This window comes from Belonocnema kinseyi, chromosome 9, assembly GCF_010883055.1.
Source record: "Belonocnema kinseyi isolate 2016_QV_RU_SX_M_011 chromosome 9, B_treatae_v1, whole genome shotgun sequence".
NCBI classification, from domain to species: domain Eukaryota; kingdom Metazoa; phylum Arthropoda; class Insecta; order Hymenoptera; family Cynipidae; genus Belonocnema; species Belonocnema kinseyi.
In genome coordinates this window covers 55,203,955-55,216,386 of record NC_046665.1, presented here as the reverse complement: position 1 = coordinate 55,216,386, position 12,432 = coordinate 55,203,955, and the positions used below count along the sequence as shown (strand labels likewise).

Below are 12,432 nucleotides of genomic sequence, written 5' to 3'. Positions count from 1 at the left end.
ACAGATACTGCAAGGTATATAGAAATAAAATCCGATGAAGGAAATGACGCTAGAATAAAAGCAGAAATCTGAAACTCACATTTATGACCCAGGCTTGGCATCAAAAGTGAACATTTTTAAGTGCGAAAAGTTCAGAAATTTAGAATGTTAAAATTGTATACCAATTTAAACTTGAATAACTTCCAACTCGGAGCCGTAAAATTTTAGAAATGATACAACATCAATTTTAACGAAACAAAACAATATTTAACTAGAAATTCAAGTTAATACTTATATTAAAATTTTTAATTTGAAAACAAAAGCCATATAAAAATTGTACAATTTTCTATCGTGCAATTATTTTAAATTCAATTCTGCATTTTTTAATGGAAAGTCTTCAAACTAAAAAAATTTCATATTAAAGTGCTGAAAGTTAAAAACTGCTCATTTCAAACAGTACAGCACTGACATTTAAAAAATGTTACTGAATAAAAGTACCAGTGTTTTCCCACAGTGGATAAAATTGCGAATTTTTCCTGTTTAGATCGAGACTGGAGTATTTCTGTATAGAATATTTAAATTCAATGAACTAGATACATAAACTGAATCCTTTCAATTTTTTAAATTTCTAATATATTTTTCCGATAAAAATTATATATACATATATAGGTACTGTAATAAACATATAAACTCAGAAAAATATTTGTCTTGAATTAAAGAAACTGCTTCTTTAAAATATAATTTTTTTTAGTTGACCAAAAATAACATTTAAATTAACAAAATCATTTTAAATTTAAAAAAAATTCTATTGGAACAAAAAACCATTTTTTTCAACTAGATAATATATTTTTTTAATTAAAAGTTCTTCGAATTAAAGAAAACTTTCTTTGACTGAGAGCCAATGAATATTTTTCTTTGAATCTAAGGATCATTTTTCAGAGTGCAGAAATATAAGTCCACTCAGACAAATAGTTGTCATAAATTAAGGACACCGTTTCTTTGACAAAATATTTTTTATTTAACAAAAAATAACTTCAAAAAGAAGGAACCCATTTCAAATGAAAGAACAATTTTCATCGGAATAAAAACCACTTTTTTTAATCAAAAGAAACTTCTTTGACCAGGAGGCAATAAATATTTTTCTTTGAATCAAAGAATATATTTTTCTGAGCATAAAAATAAAAGATCACTCAGAAAAACATTCGTCTTCAATTAAAGAAACCGGTTATTTGATACCTTTTTCTTTTCTGCATTTAACCAAAAATAACTTTAAAATGAAGAAAATTATTTTAAATCAAAGAAAATCTTTCGTGCCAAAAAAAAATTTGATTAATTTTTGTTTTATTTTTTGTAATTAAAGAATGTTTTTTCTAAGTGTGAAAGAAGGAAATGATGACGTTTGATTTGAAACTCACATTTGCGACTGAGGCTTGGCATCTGATTTCTTCCTCTTCTTAGTGATGCTGCCAGTAATTGCACTCATTTTGACCCACAATGGGTCCTGCAGGTCACACGGGCCAGGCCTGCAAAAAATCCAAATTCATTAAATTTCAGAAATGCAGCCTTACGCAATAAATTAACTAAGAGCAACTGCGTTTCACGCATTATCGTGCAGCCTTCATCAAGATAAAATAGCCAAGAAGTTTGCTGACGATATCTGTTGATACCGGAACAGATCGATAAATCTGCCGTCCAAACTAAAAAGATACATAAGTGATATTTTTATGAAAAATGAGTTTTTGTATCGTTGGACTCGTAAGAGAAAGCTGCATCTGTGTAAATAAAATCTATTAATTATTAATATTTATTGAAAAAACGATTGTTTATAAATGAGAAAAGTCGAAAAAGTTGAAAAATACAACGGAAAAAGATACACAAAGCACTTTGTGTGTCCTAAAAGTTGTACACGGAAGGCAATACGTCATCAGCATACACATGAAAAAAACCTAAAGAACTTTGTGTTTTTTTTGCGTTGTAAAAGTGAACAAGTGCGACTCGAATTTACAAACGAAAAGAATCGCTTGCCCTTACGTATCTTTTAGCCTTGTAAATTGGCTCGGACTCTGATCGGAAATCCACGGGAAATAAGTCCCGGCTAAATTCGGCTATACATTGGGGGCGATGATTCAGGTAAGTTCGTAGCAGCCACTAAATACACAGTGTCCCTTACGTATATTTTGATGTTGTATTTTGAGGCTGCGCTCGAGCTCTTCGACAAAGGCCTCGTCCGCAAGTGATTTTGTGTTCTTTTTGCCTTGTATTTTTTACTTTCCGCGACTAGTAAAACATCGCAAGTCCATTTTCTAAAAGAAATTGTTTAAAAAATCAATTTTTTATTGCAAAATATGAAAAAGCACATTATGTTTACCCAAATAACGTGTATTAATTATCCAAAATTGTATTCGATATTGAAGTTCTTTAGGCAAGAAGTTTTTCTCGATTTTCTCAGTTCGAGTCAGATTGGACTTACGTATCTTTTTAGTTTGTACGGCAGAAATAATCCAAAGAAAAACACTTTCAAATATTTAACGTCTAACATTTTTTTTAGATACCACTAACATTAATTAGTTAAATTAATTTATTTGTTCATAATATGTATGATCACAAGTCTGCCATATGTTCAAAAATGAGGATAATTGATTAAACATTTTTTTTATCTTAGAAAGTTTTCAATTGAAATATGCTTATTTTCCAATGGACTTTAGTATAACCCCATCTAAGAAAAAGTAGTGTAACGATACGTCTCAAAAATCTCGCAATCATTGTTGTTAAAAACCTGATTTTCTTTTTATTACTTAAAGTTTTTTAACATTATTAAATTTGCAGCTTTGCAAATTAAATTGATAAATAACCACTTTTGGTAATAAAAATCATAAGAAAACTGATGAGAATTAAGGAATATTTGTGCTTTCTGAATGATCTTGGGCGGCTAAATTAAAACTTTCAAATGATCTAATAACATGTGTTACATGTGTGAAATCATTATAAGGATTCGCAATTTTTAACATTTTTAGGTTATGTTAGCATTTTAAATGGGAAATAGGTATTTTTAATCAAAAAAAATTATTATACTTTACATATTAAAAATTGTAAACAGTTTACATTTTTCGTTTTTGTTAAAGAGTTTTTTTTACCGTTTAGCGTTTTTTAAATAAAAATCTTTGGATTTTAAAGGTCCGTAATTTTTAAAGTTTAGGCTATGTTAGCTTTTTACTTCAACAATTGGTATTTTAAAACAAACAAAGAAAAACGTATTTTGAACAAGATTTAGAATATTTGAACAATTTTGGATTATTCTAATGATTTTGATCAGAAATTACTATTTTTAATAAAAAAGAATGAAAACAGGATTCACAAGTTTAAAAAAATTGAGGTTAAATTAGCTTTCTACACAGGTTTTCACAAGAAATCGGTTATTTTAAACAGAACTTATTAGGTTCCGATTAAGATTCACAATTCTAATCAATTTGTTATTATGTTAGTTTATTCGTAAAAAATAATTGGTATTTTCAATAAAAAATTAATTTTTCCTGAAATTTGTATTTATAAACAAAGAATCATTAGACTTAAACCCAATAATTTTTGTTTACAATAATAAAATATACAAGTTTAAACAATTTCGGATTTTACTTGTGTTTTCGTCGCAAATTGAAATTTGAATTAAAAGATCCTTCAATTTCTTCTCAATTTTTTGTAAATTTACTATTTCTGAACCATTTTATGTTATGTTGGAGTTTTAAATCAAAATTTGAATTTTGAAACAATTTAAAGTTATGTTAACATTTTTCACCAAAAATCAGTTATTTCAAGCAAACGTCATTAAAGTTCACAGTAAATTTACAATTTCAAACCATGTTTTGCTATTTTATGCAAGTGTTTTTTTGTTGTTGAGAAAATGGAAAATTTAATTTAAGAAATCTTAATATTTTTCAGATTACCATTCAGTCATTAAATTCACAATTTCTGGTTTTGTGGGCGTTTTATACCAGAAATTACTATAGATTTGAAAGAAGATTGGCAATTTTAAAATAATTTTAAAGTATGTTTACAGTGATTTTCGCTTAAATTTGCTGTGGTTAATAAATAACGTTACACAATAGATATTATGTAATACACAAATTTTGTATTACTATTAATTTAAAAATTTAATTTAGAAATTACATGAGACAAAAAATTAATAATCCAGGCATCTTTGTTTTCCAGAATGATCAATACTTCGTTTTGGGAGGATTACTGAGGGCGTGAAATTTAAGTTAACTTATTTTTGGGTGCTTCAATTTTGAAAAATAAGTATAAAATTTTAATACAACGGAAATCAGCTTGCAGATATACAAGGACGTTTCTGTACACCGAAACCTACATTACCGACTTCAAGAACACTCTGCAGCTGAAGTGGTTGGTGTCCGTGCTAAATTTCTAGAATGTCCTCGAAACTCAACACGGACACGTACCACTTCAGCTATAGGATATTCTCGAAGTCGATGAGGTAGTTTTGGTGGTCCAGAAACGCCCCTGCTTATTTACTTTAGATGAAAGTTTAAAAAATTATATATTGAGCAATTTTTTGTTATTTAACATTTTTGAATGACTGGTACTTCTGAATTACTGTTATGGAATTAAATTAGCACTAAATTTTGATATGAAAAAAATATTAATATGACAATGTGGTTCTGTCAACATGACAGACATATTGAGAGAACGTTTTCATAATTGCAACAATCCATCTGTTAATGATGAGTTTATCCAGTTGTTTTGTCCTTTCTAGAGGTTCACTTGGAGACAGCAACCCAGTTTCTAGTCTCATAACCGTGCCACGTGACGATGTGCTGTTAATTCAAAGGAGTAATGAATTCAAGTATTCGAATACCTGAACACGTGGCACTGCATAGTCTCGCGAGCAGGAAATAAGTAGCGGAAAGGGAACTTTAAATAAAAGCAATTAATAATTCAATTAAAGACTCCAGCACCAACCCTCTCCCCCATGAATGGTTCCGAATAGTATGTTAAAATTATTTCTATTTCTTTGAAATTTCACGGAGAGAAAAGCGGTAGTAACAATTACTTTTTCCAGTTTTACACTATCATACTGAATAATGTCATAATGATTGAAAAATTTTAGATTCAAAAAATTTAAAAAGTGAATAATTGAATAATTTCAAATAAAGTGTTTGAGAAGTTCAAAGTTATATCACACAGAATTTACAGCGTTCAAATATTTAAAAATAAAAAAATACTTGTTTAAAATAAAATAATTATTTTGTAAAATTAATAGAACAATTTAAACAAAAGCTTTCTCTTTGCAGTAAGATGAATTTCAACAAAAAATTGAGTTATCAAGCTGAAAAGTCGAATTTTTTTAGAAAACCGTTGACTATGAAATCCAAAACGTAGAATTAAAAAAAAGTTAATTTTCAACCAAAATAAATGAATTTCCAACCAAGTGTTTGTATTAAAAAAAAATTAACCAAATTTTTTAGTAAAAAAGATTAAATTCCAACCACAAACACTTGCAATTTGAACCAAAAGCGACGAATTTTTAACAAAATAGAGAAATCCACAACCAAAACTGATAGTTTTTTAGTCAAACAATTCTATTTTGAGGTAAAAAGTTGAAATTTCGAAACAAAGAGATAAATTTTCAACATTCAAGTAGTTTAACTTAAAAAAATGAATTAATGAAGAATATAACAGTTGACGTTTCATCTGAAAAAAGATTTAAATTTCAAATCAAAAGCAGATATGTTTGGTAGCACATTTTTTTAAAAAAGGTAACCTTAAAAACTAAAATTGTGTAGCAAAATTGCCCAAGAAGGCTTAAATCGGTTCTTTGTACTGTTAAAAATTATTTGCGATTTTTTTTAGTTTTTAGAAAGATTGGTTTTATTTTATTTGTATTGAATATTTTCAATTGCAAAATTTCATCCTCAATTTAAAAGAATAATCCATTTTATTACTAAATTCCACTACTATGCTAATAATGTAGAAAAATCTTGTTTTTTTACGTTAAAGTTATTTTTTTATGCCTAGCGTATTCGTCATTGTTTTTAAATAATTTTTTTTTAAATAGAAAATTCAACTGTTTGTAGAAAATTAATCTTTTTGATATGATTTTAAGAATTTGATAGAAATTTTGTTTCTTTTTTCACTAACATAATTTTGTATTGAAAATCTCTTTCTGTAGAAGTTTTATCTTTTTAGGTTTTGGGGTGAAAATTAAACAATTAGATAGAAAATTTCAAAATTAGGTTACAAATTTATGTATTTTATTAAAAATTCATCTTTTTGGCATAAAATCAATTTTTTTCTTAAAAATGGAACTGTATGGTTGAATATTAATCTGTTTTAGTTGATGATGTATTTTGTTGAAAATTGGTCTTTTTTGGCTATATTCAACTCTTATTTATTTAAAATTAAAATATTTGTTGGTTTAAAAATCAATTATCACATTTTTTGGTGAAAATTAGTAATTTCATATAGAAAATACAAGTGAAAATATAACTGCTTGAAAATTCAACAATTTGATAGTAAATTTCAACTGTTTTAAATAGTATCATTAACGGACAATTGTGAGATAACGGTGTAAAATATTGTGGTGAGTCTGAGACCTGAAATTATTTAGATTGTAGGGAGATCGCAATAAATTATTTGCAATATGAGGCAGCTGGAAATGTATGCTCTGCTCGTGTTTACCAATCGCCAATCGTGACTCTATGAGTCTCATCAAGAAGAGAATTGATACCGGAATCATACGGGAGATGAAACGGATGAATACAAATCAACGTAATGCGCAATAGGGGAGTGCAAATGAAAAAGAGGTTGGGAAAGCGTTCTGCGAGTGCATACCCACGTGTCGTGTCATGCCGTATCGAGAACACGAGCACGTGCCGAATTCTCGCTCATCCGGCCAAGCAAGGTAATTCATTTCAAATGTGTTTACCTAACGCTTACTTACTCCTTTTCAAACGATTAAAAGCTTCACAGAAAACCTGATCCTTTACAAAATAAAATGAAATCTTTATAGAGAAAACCTATCCAAATATGAATTAAAGAATTTATTTTTCATCCGAACTTGCAATATACAACGCTAATTTTTAATCGATTTGATACTTCATACAGGCCTCGCATTCACTTCAGAGATCAAACATAGTTTAAAAAGTGTCAGAAATTTAAAAAAATTGTTTTGAAAAAGTATCATAACATTTTCTAGTATTATACTTATGTGTAGTCCGAATCTAAAAGTGAATAGTCCTGAATCAAAGAGTGCACAGAGAAAAACGGATAGTCAAACTTGGAGTGTCAAAATTTAGATGGTCTGTTTCACCTTCTAGATCTAGATAGTACCAAGTACCATCCACAATTTTTCCTTTCCAGTCAGGCAGACCATAACTTTATAGTATGTTTAAATATTTACATGTGATTTAGAATCACTATCCGGATAGTCAAATCGACACTCTGTCCCAGGCATCTTACTCTTCAAAAAAAATAAAGACGGTTGCAGCAGACTTGATGTATTTTTTATCAATTTTCATGTTTTTCATGTTTTTCATGTTTGATTAATTCATTTAAATTTCCATCTCTCTGACTCTCATGAATCTATATGTAATTAAATAGAAGGACAAAAGATAATAAAGTTGACCCTCCGATATGACTAAGTTGACACCGAGATAATCGAATGAAAAATTCCAGGGATAATCAGGTTTAAACTCCAGAAACGTTAACTTTACACTCTAGGATGTGAAGCTAACCGTCAAATTCTGACACTCCACGGATGACTCTCTCATAGTCAAAGCTCAAAAATAGTTAGTCTGACACTCGGGGTGTCAATTTTAAATAAAAAGCAGTTGAATTCTCAAAGCAAAATTACAAATTTTTTGCAAATCATTTGAATTGTCAACTCAAACATATGAATTTTCAACAAAAAGGTTAATTTCCAACCAAATAGTTCCATTTTCAACGAAATAGATGAATTTTCAACTAAAATTATGACTCTTTAACTAGATTAATTGAATTTTGAGTTCGCATTTTAGTGAAGTAAAAGAGAAGGGGAAATTGTCTTGAAAACAGAAGAAAAATATTTCTTTTGAAGAGGAAAAGTTGGGGTTAGGGGAAAGAGGGTAAAGTCTATAATTATCGTACTGAATCTTGAATAAGAAATGATAATCGAAAAAAAAATTGTTATTTCACATCTCAGAGACCTTGACCCATCAAATATAGTAATGATATCCATCTCACAATCAGTCAATCAATTCTGCTTATTATTTAAGCTGAATTTGAAGTTACGTTTATCCAATCAAATATTTTTCTTGGAAGTTTAAGTGGCATTTAAATATGAAACGATCTTCTAAGTGATAATGGAAAGATCACAATAACTTCTTTATGCTTTAATCTTTAGAAAGAAATTTCTGAATTTTTGGAAACCTGATGTACGTTCACTTTGCAAAGGTACAATCCGAAATAAATTAGGAAATGTGAACCAAATCCCCGGAAGACACAGTGAATATTTATATACACAAAAATACATACGAAGCATACCTGACATTATTGTCACTTCCTTTTCTCATTACTACAATAGAACACACTCAGAAAAGAGTTTTCTTGAAGCAAAAGCATCGTCCACTTAGCTATTTTGTTTTGAAACATGTGAAAATATTTTTAACTGACACAAAATTATTTGGCTAAAAGACTGCCTGAGGTTTGTCGCAAATGATGGCTGTAAAAAGATTCTAATTGAGACAAACAAAAGCTCACTTAACCCTAGATTTAGACGGAAATTCCATTTCTATCAAAAAACATTTCAGTTTCTAAAATTTTGAACAATAATTATTTTTTCGCTCAGTAATCATTAAACTCTGTTTCGAAATAAATTTTTCCCTAAAACAGGATGTCTAATCAAATTCTGAAAAAATTCACTTTTTCCCACGTATAATTTTTCACAGTTAGAAGCTACTAATTTTTAAGCTAATTTTTATATTACATTCTTATACTTAAAATGGCATGCATGTTTAAGTGAAATTAATGTGGGCACTATATTAAATTCAATTTAAACCGCATCAAATTCCTAACTTTTCAAGTCAAAATATTGCATTTTGAACAAGATAGGTAAATTTTCAACTGAAAAGAGTAATTTTGTACCAAAAGAGGATTCAAGAAAAACTGGAATTATCAAACAAATAGTTCAATCTTCAACTACAAAATATCAATTTTTAACCAAATATTTGAATTTTTAAGTAAAAAAGATCAGTTTTTAACTAAAAATGAAACGGTTAAGTTTTCAGCTAAAAAAATAATAATTTTGACTGAACTGATGAACTTTAAACTAAAATGATGATTTTTTAATAAAAGAATTTAGCTTACAACCACGCAGTTTTATATCGAACAAGAAAAACAGAATTTTCAACTAAAAAGATGAATATTTAACTTGAAGACTTAAATTTTGAACCAAAAAATGAATTTTCAAACAAGAAGATTATTTTTCGAAAAGCAGATTAACTATCTAACAAAAAAGAGTGGTTGTAAAGGAAATAAATTAATTTTCGACACAATAGATGAATTTTGAACTAAAAAATACCACTTTTCAACAAAATTGTTGAATTTTGTACTAAAAAAGATCAATTTTCAATTAAAAATTAGGTGAAAATTGTTTCGAATACTCAACTAGAATAGTTCAATTCCCAATAAAAAAATTAATTTTCAACCAATGAAACAACGATTTTTTAACAAAATAGCTCATTTTTTTAACCAAAGAGATGAATTTTCCATTAGAATGATAAATCTTTAACCAAGAAAATGAGTTTTTAACAAAAAATTTTAACTTTCGAGTAAAAAAAATTACAATTAAAACATATTAAGCACGTTCTTGAAAGCAAAAAAAAATCCCTCAAATTTCCAGGTTTTTTCCAGGTACTTGTGAACATAGCGTGCAAATATGAAATGAATTAATTAAATTAATCAATTAAATAAAAATTCGGAGAAAAAAGATTTTTTTTCAAATCTAATATTACGCCATATCCAAACCAATGTTCCAAATCAACTCAAACGCATTCATAATAATATTAAAATTTGTGTTAATATGTTCTTGATCACGTATTATTTTCTACGGATGAACTCATTTTGACATTTAATAACATTTTAATAGGGTACAATATGATTAAATTTTTAAGCTCATGCTCTCAATTTGACAGTTGATGCACGTCGCGTAGTATACATTGAAGCCGACAATTTCTCTGGCGGACTTTTAGGGAACATTTTCTTTAAAAAATTAATCTAAGATTAAAATACCATATATCTATTTAAACATGCCTAGCATGTATAACATCTAATTTGTTGTACTTTTCTATCATGTTTTTAGTACTTTTTATCTGATAACAAAAATATTTTTAGAATCTTAAATATTTTTGGTTGACAACCACTGCTTCGGAACACTATACTTCTGGACTAGAAAGGAAGAGACCCATCAAAAATCCAGCCTAGATCCCTCGCGAGAAGCGGGAGCTACGCTGATTTTTGCCGCCGGAAGCGAGGATTTATATTTTTTACTTTCATTTACATTTCTAGATATCTTTTCTCGCTTTCAACCTTTCACAAGACGGAGAAAATAAAATAAAACTTTTAGATATTACAAGCAGAACCCAAATATTTCAAAGCAAAGACGAAAAAAAATTATAATCAAAACAGGAAAATGCTTTAAAAAGCAACGAACCTAAAATATATTTGAATAAAGTAATTTATATTTTAAAATCTTAAAAAGAAATGAAAAACATATGAAAAATAAATAAATAAAACAGATTAAATAAATAATTGTATTTTTTGTCTATATAACCCCTATTTCCTTATTCTCTGCAACTAACATATTATACTCTGATACACGTTTTCTTACATATTTTAAAAGTATTAAAAATAAAGGAGAATTCCTATCTATTTATTGCAGGCTTCACAATCTTCTCCCTAATCCCCTCTTTTCCCCCTTTTCTCGTTTTTCATTTGTTATTTTGTATTAATATATTTTTATTAATCAATTTGTGCTTTTTAAATTATCTTCATAGCTGACAATTTATATTTTCGGGTAAAAAATTCAACTGCTTTAAACGAAATTGGTCTGTTTCGTTTGAAAATTCATCTCCTTTGGTAAAAAAGTTATTGACTGAAAATTAAAACCTGGTTTCGTTGTAATATTCGCTATTAAACTTTTGTGGAAGAAATCATTCTTTTGTTTTTAATGGAAAACTTAATGACTTTGATAAAAGCTGAAATACTTTATCAAACACCTATTTTTTGGGTCCAAGTGTCATTATTTGGTTGAAAATTCAACTGCTTTTTTTTAATTCTTCTTTTTTGGTTGAAATTCGTGTTTTTACCTCCGAAATACCAAAATTTGCAAAATTAACTTTCTGGTTGAAAATTAACTTTCTTTTAGTTTGAAAATTAAACTGTTTTGTAGAAAGTTCGTCTTTGTGGCTCCGAAACTTAATAAATCGTTTGATATTTTAAATATTTTTTAACTGAAAAATCTTTCTTGGTTAAAGATTCATCTGTTTGTGTCAAAATTTAACTATTTTGTTGAATATTCGCTTTTTTGGTCAAATTCAACTATTTGATTGAATATTCATTTTTCATATACAAAATTCGCCCTTTTGGATTGAATATTCTGAGGTCGAAAAGTTCTGGGTAGAAAATTAAACTGTTTTCTCAAAAATTGGTCTTTTCGACTCAAAGAATAAACTATTCTGTTGAAAATGCAATGGTTTTGGTAAAAGTTTAATCTTTTTTGTTTAAAAATTCAAACATTTGGTTATATATTTAACTATTTGGTTAAAAATATGCTTTTTTTTTTTTTTTGAAAAAAAATCAATAATATATATGGAAACTTTTTTCTTGTTTGAAAAATCTTTCTTGGTTAAATTTTCATCTCTTTGTCTGAAAATGTAACTATGTTGTTGACGTTTTGTTTCCTGGGTTAAAAATGACACTTTTTTGGTAGCAAATGAGTCTTTTTTGCTTTAGAATTAAACAATTTCGTAGAAAATTCATCTATTTAGTTAAAAATTAACTTTCTTGTTGAAGATACAACATTTTCGGTTTAAAAATTACATTTTTAGCGTATATTCTTTTTAGTTGAATTACATTTTAACAATTTATTTTTTTTGGTTAAAGATTCTTTATTTTACTTGAAAATTGATCTTTTTTGCTGAATATTCCTCTTTTTATATAAAATTAATCTTCTTGGTCTATGATTCTCAAAAAATGAATCAGAACCTTTGATATCTTCAAATAGAATCTCTTTCAAATTTTCTTGTTATTTCATTTCTTTAATTTCGGTTTATTACTCTCAAAAAATGAATCGAAGCCTTGTAACAAGAGAGACCGAAAAAAGAAATTTTAGTCAAAATTGCAGATTTTAGGTATTTTACGGGATTTCTCAAATCAAAACATGAAAAAAAGGGTGAAAAGGGGACG

General features: G+C 27.7%; 1 protein-coding gene across 8 annotated transcripts in view; it reads right to left on the bottom strand.

The window, feature by feature from the left end:
- Window positions 1–12,432, bottom strand: part of LOC117179349 (nuclear receptor coactivator 3-like) — a 316,751-nt gene that overhangs the window by 118,540 nt on the left and 185,779 nt on the right. For all 8 annotated transcript variants that reach the window (XM_033371033.1, XM_033371038.1, XM_033371039.1 and 5 more), the window contains one exon: window positions 1,395–1,502. In XM_033371033.1, the coding sequence (XP_033226924.1) occupies window positions 1,395–1,502 (108 nt within the window). The remainder of the gene's footprint in view (window positions 1–1,394; window positions 1,503–12,432) is intronic.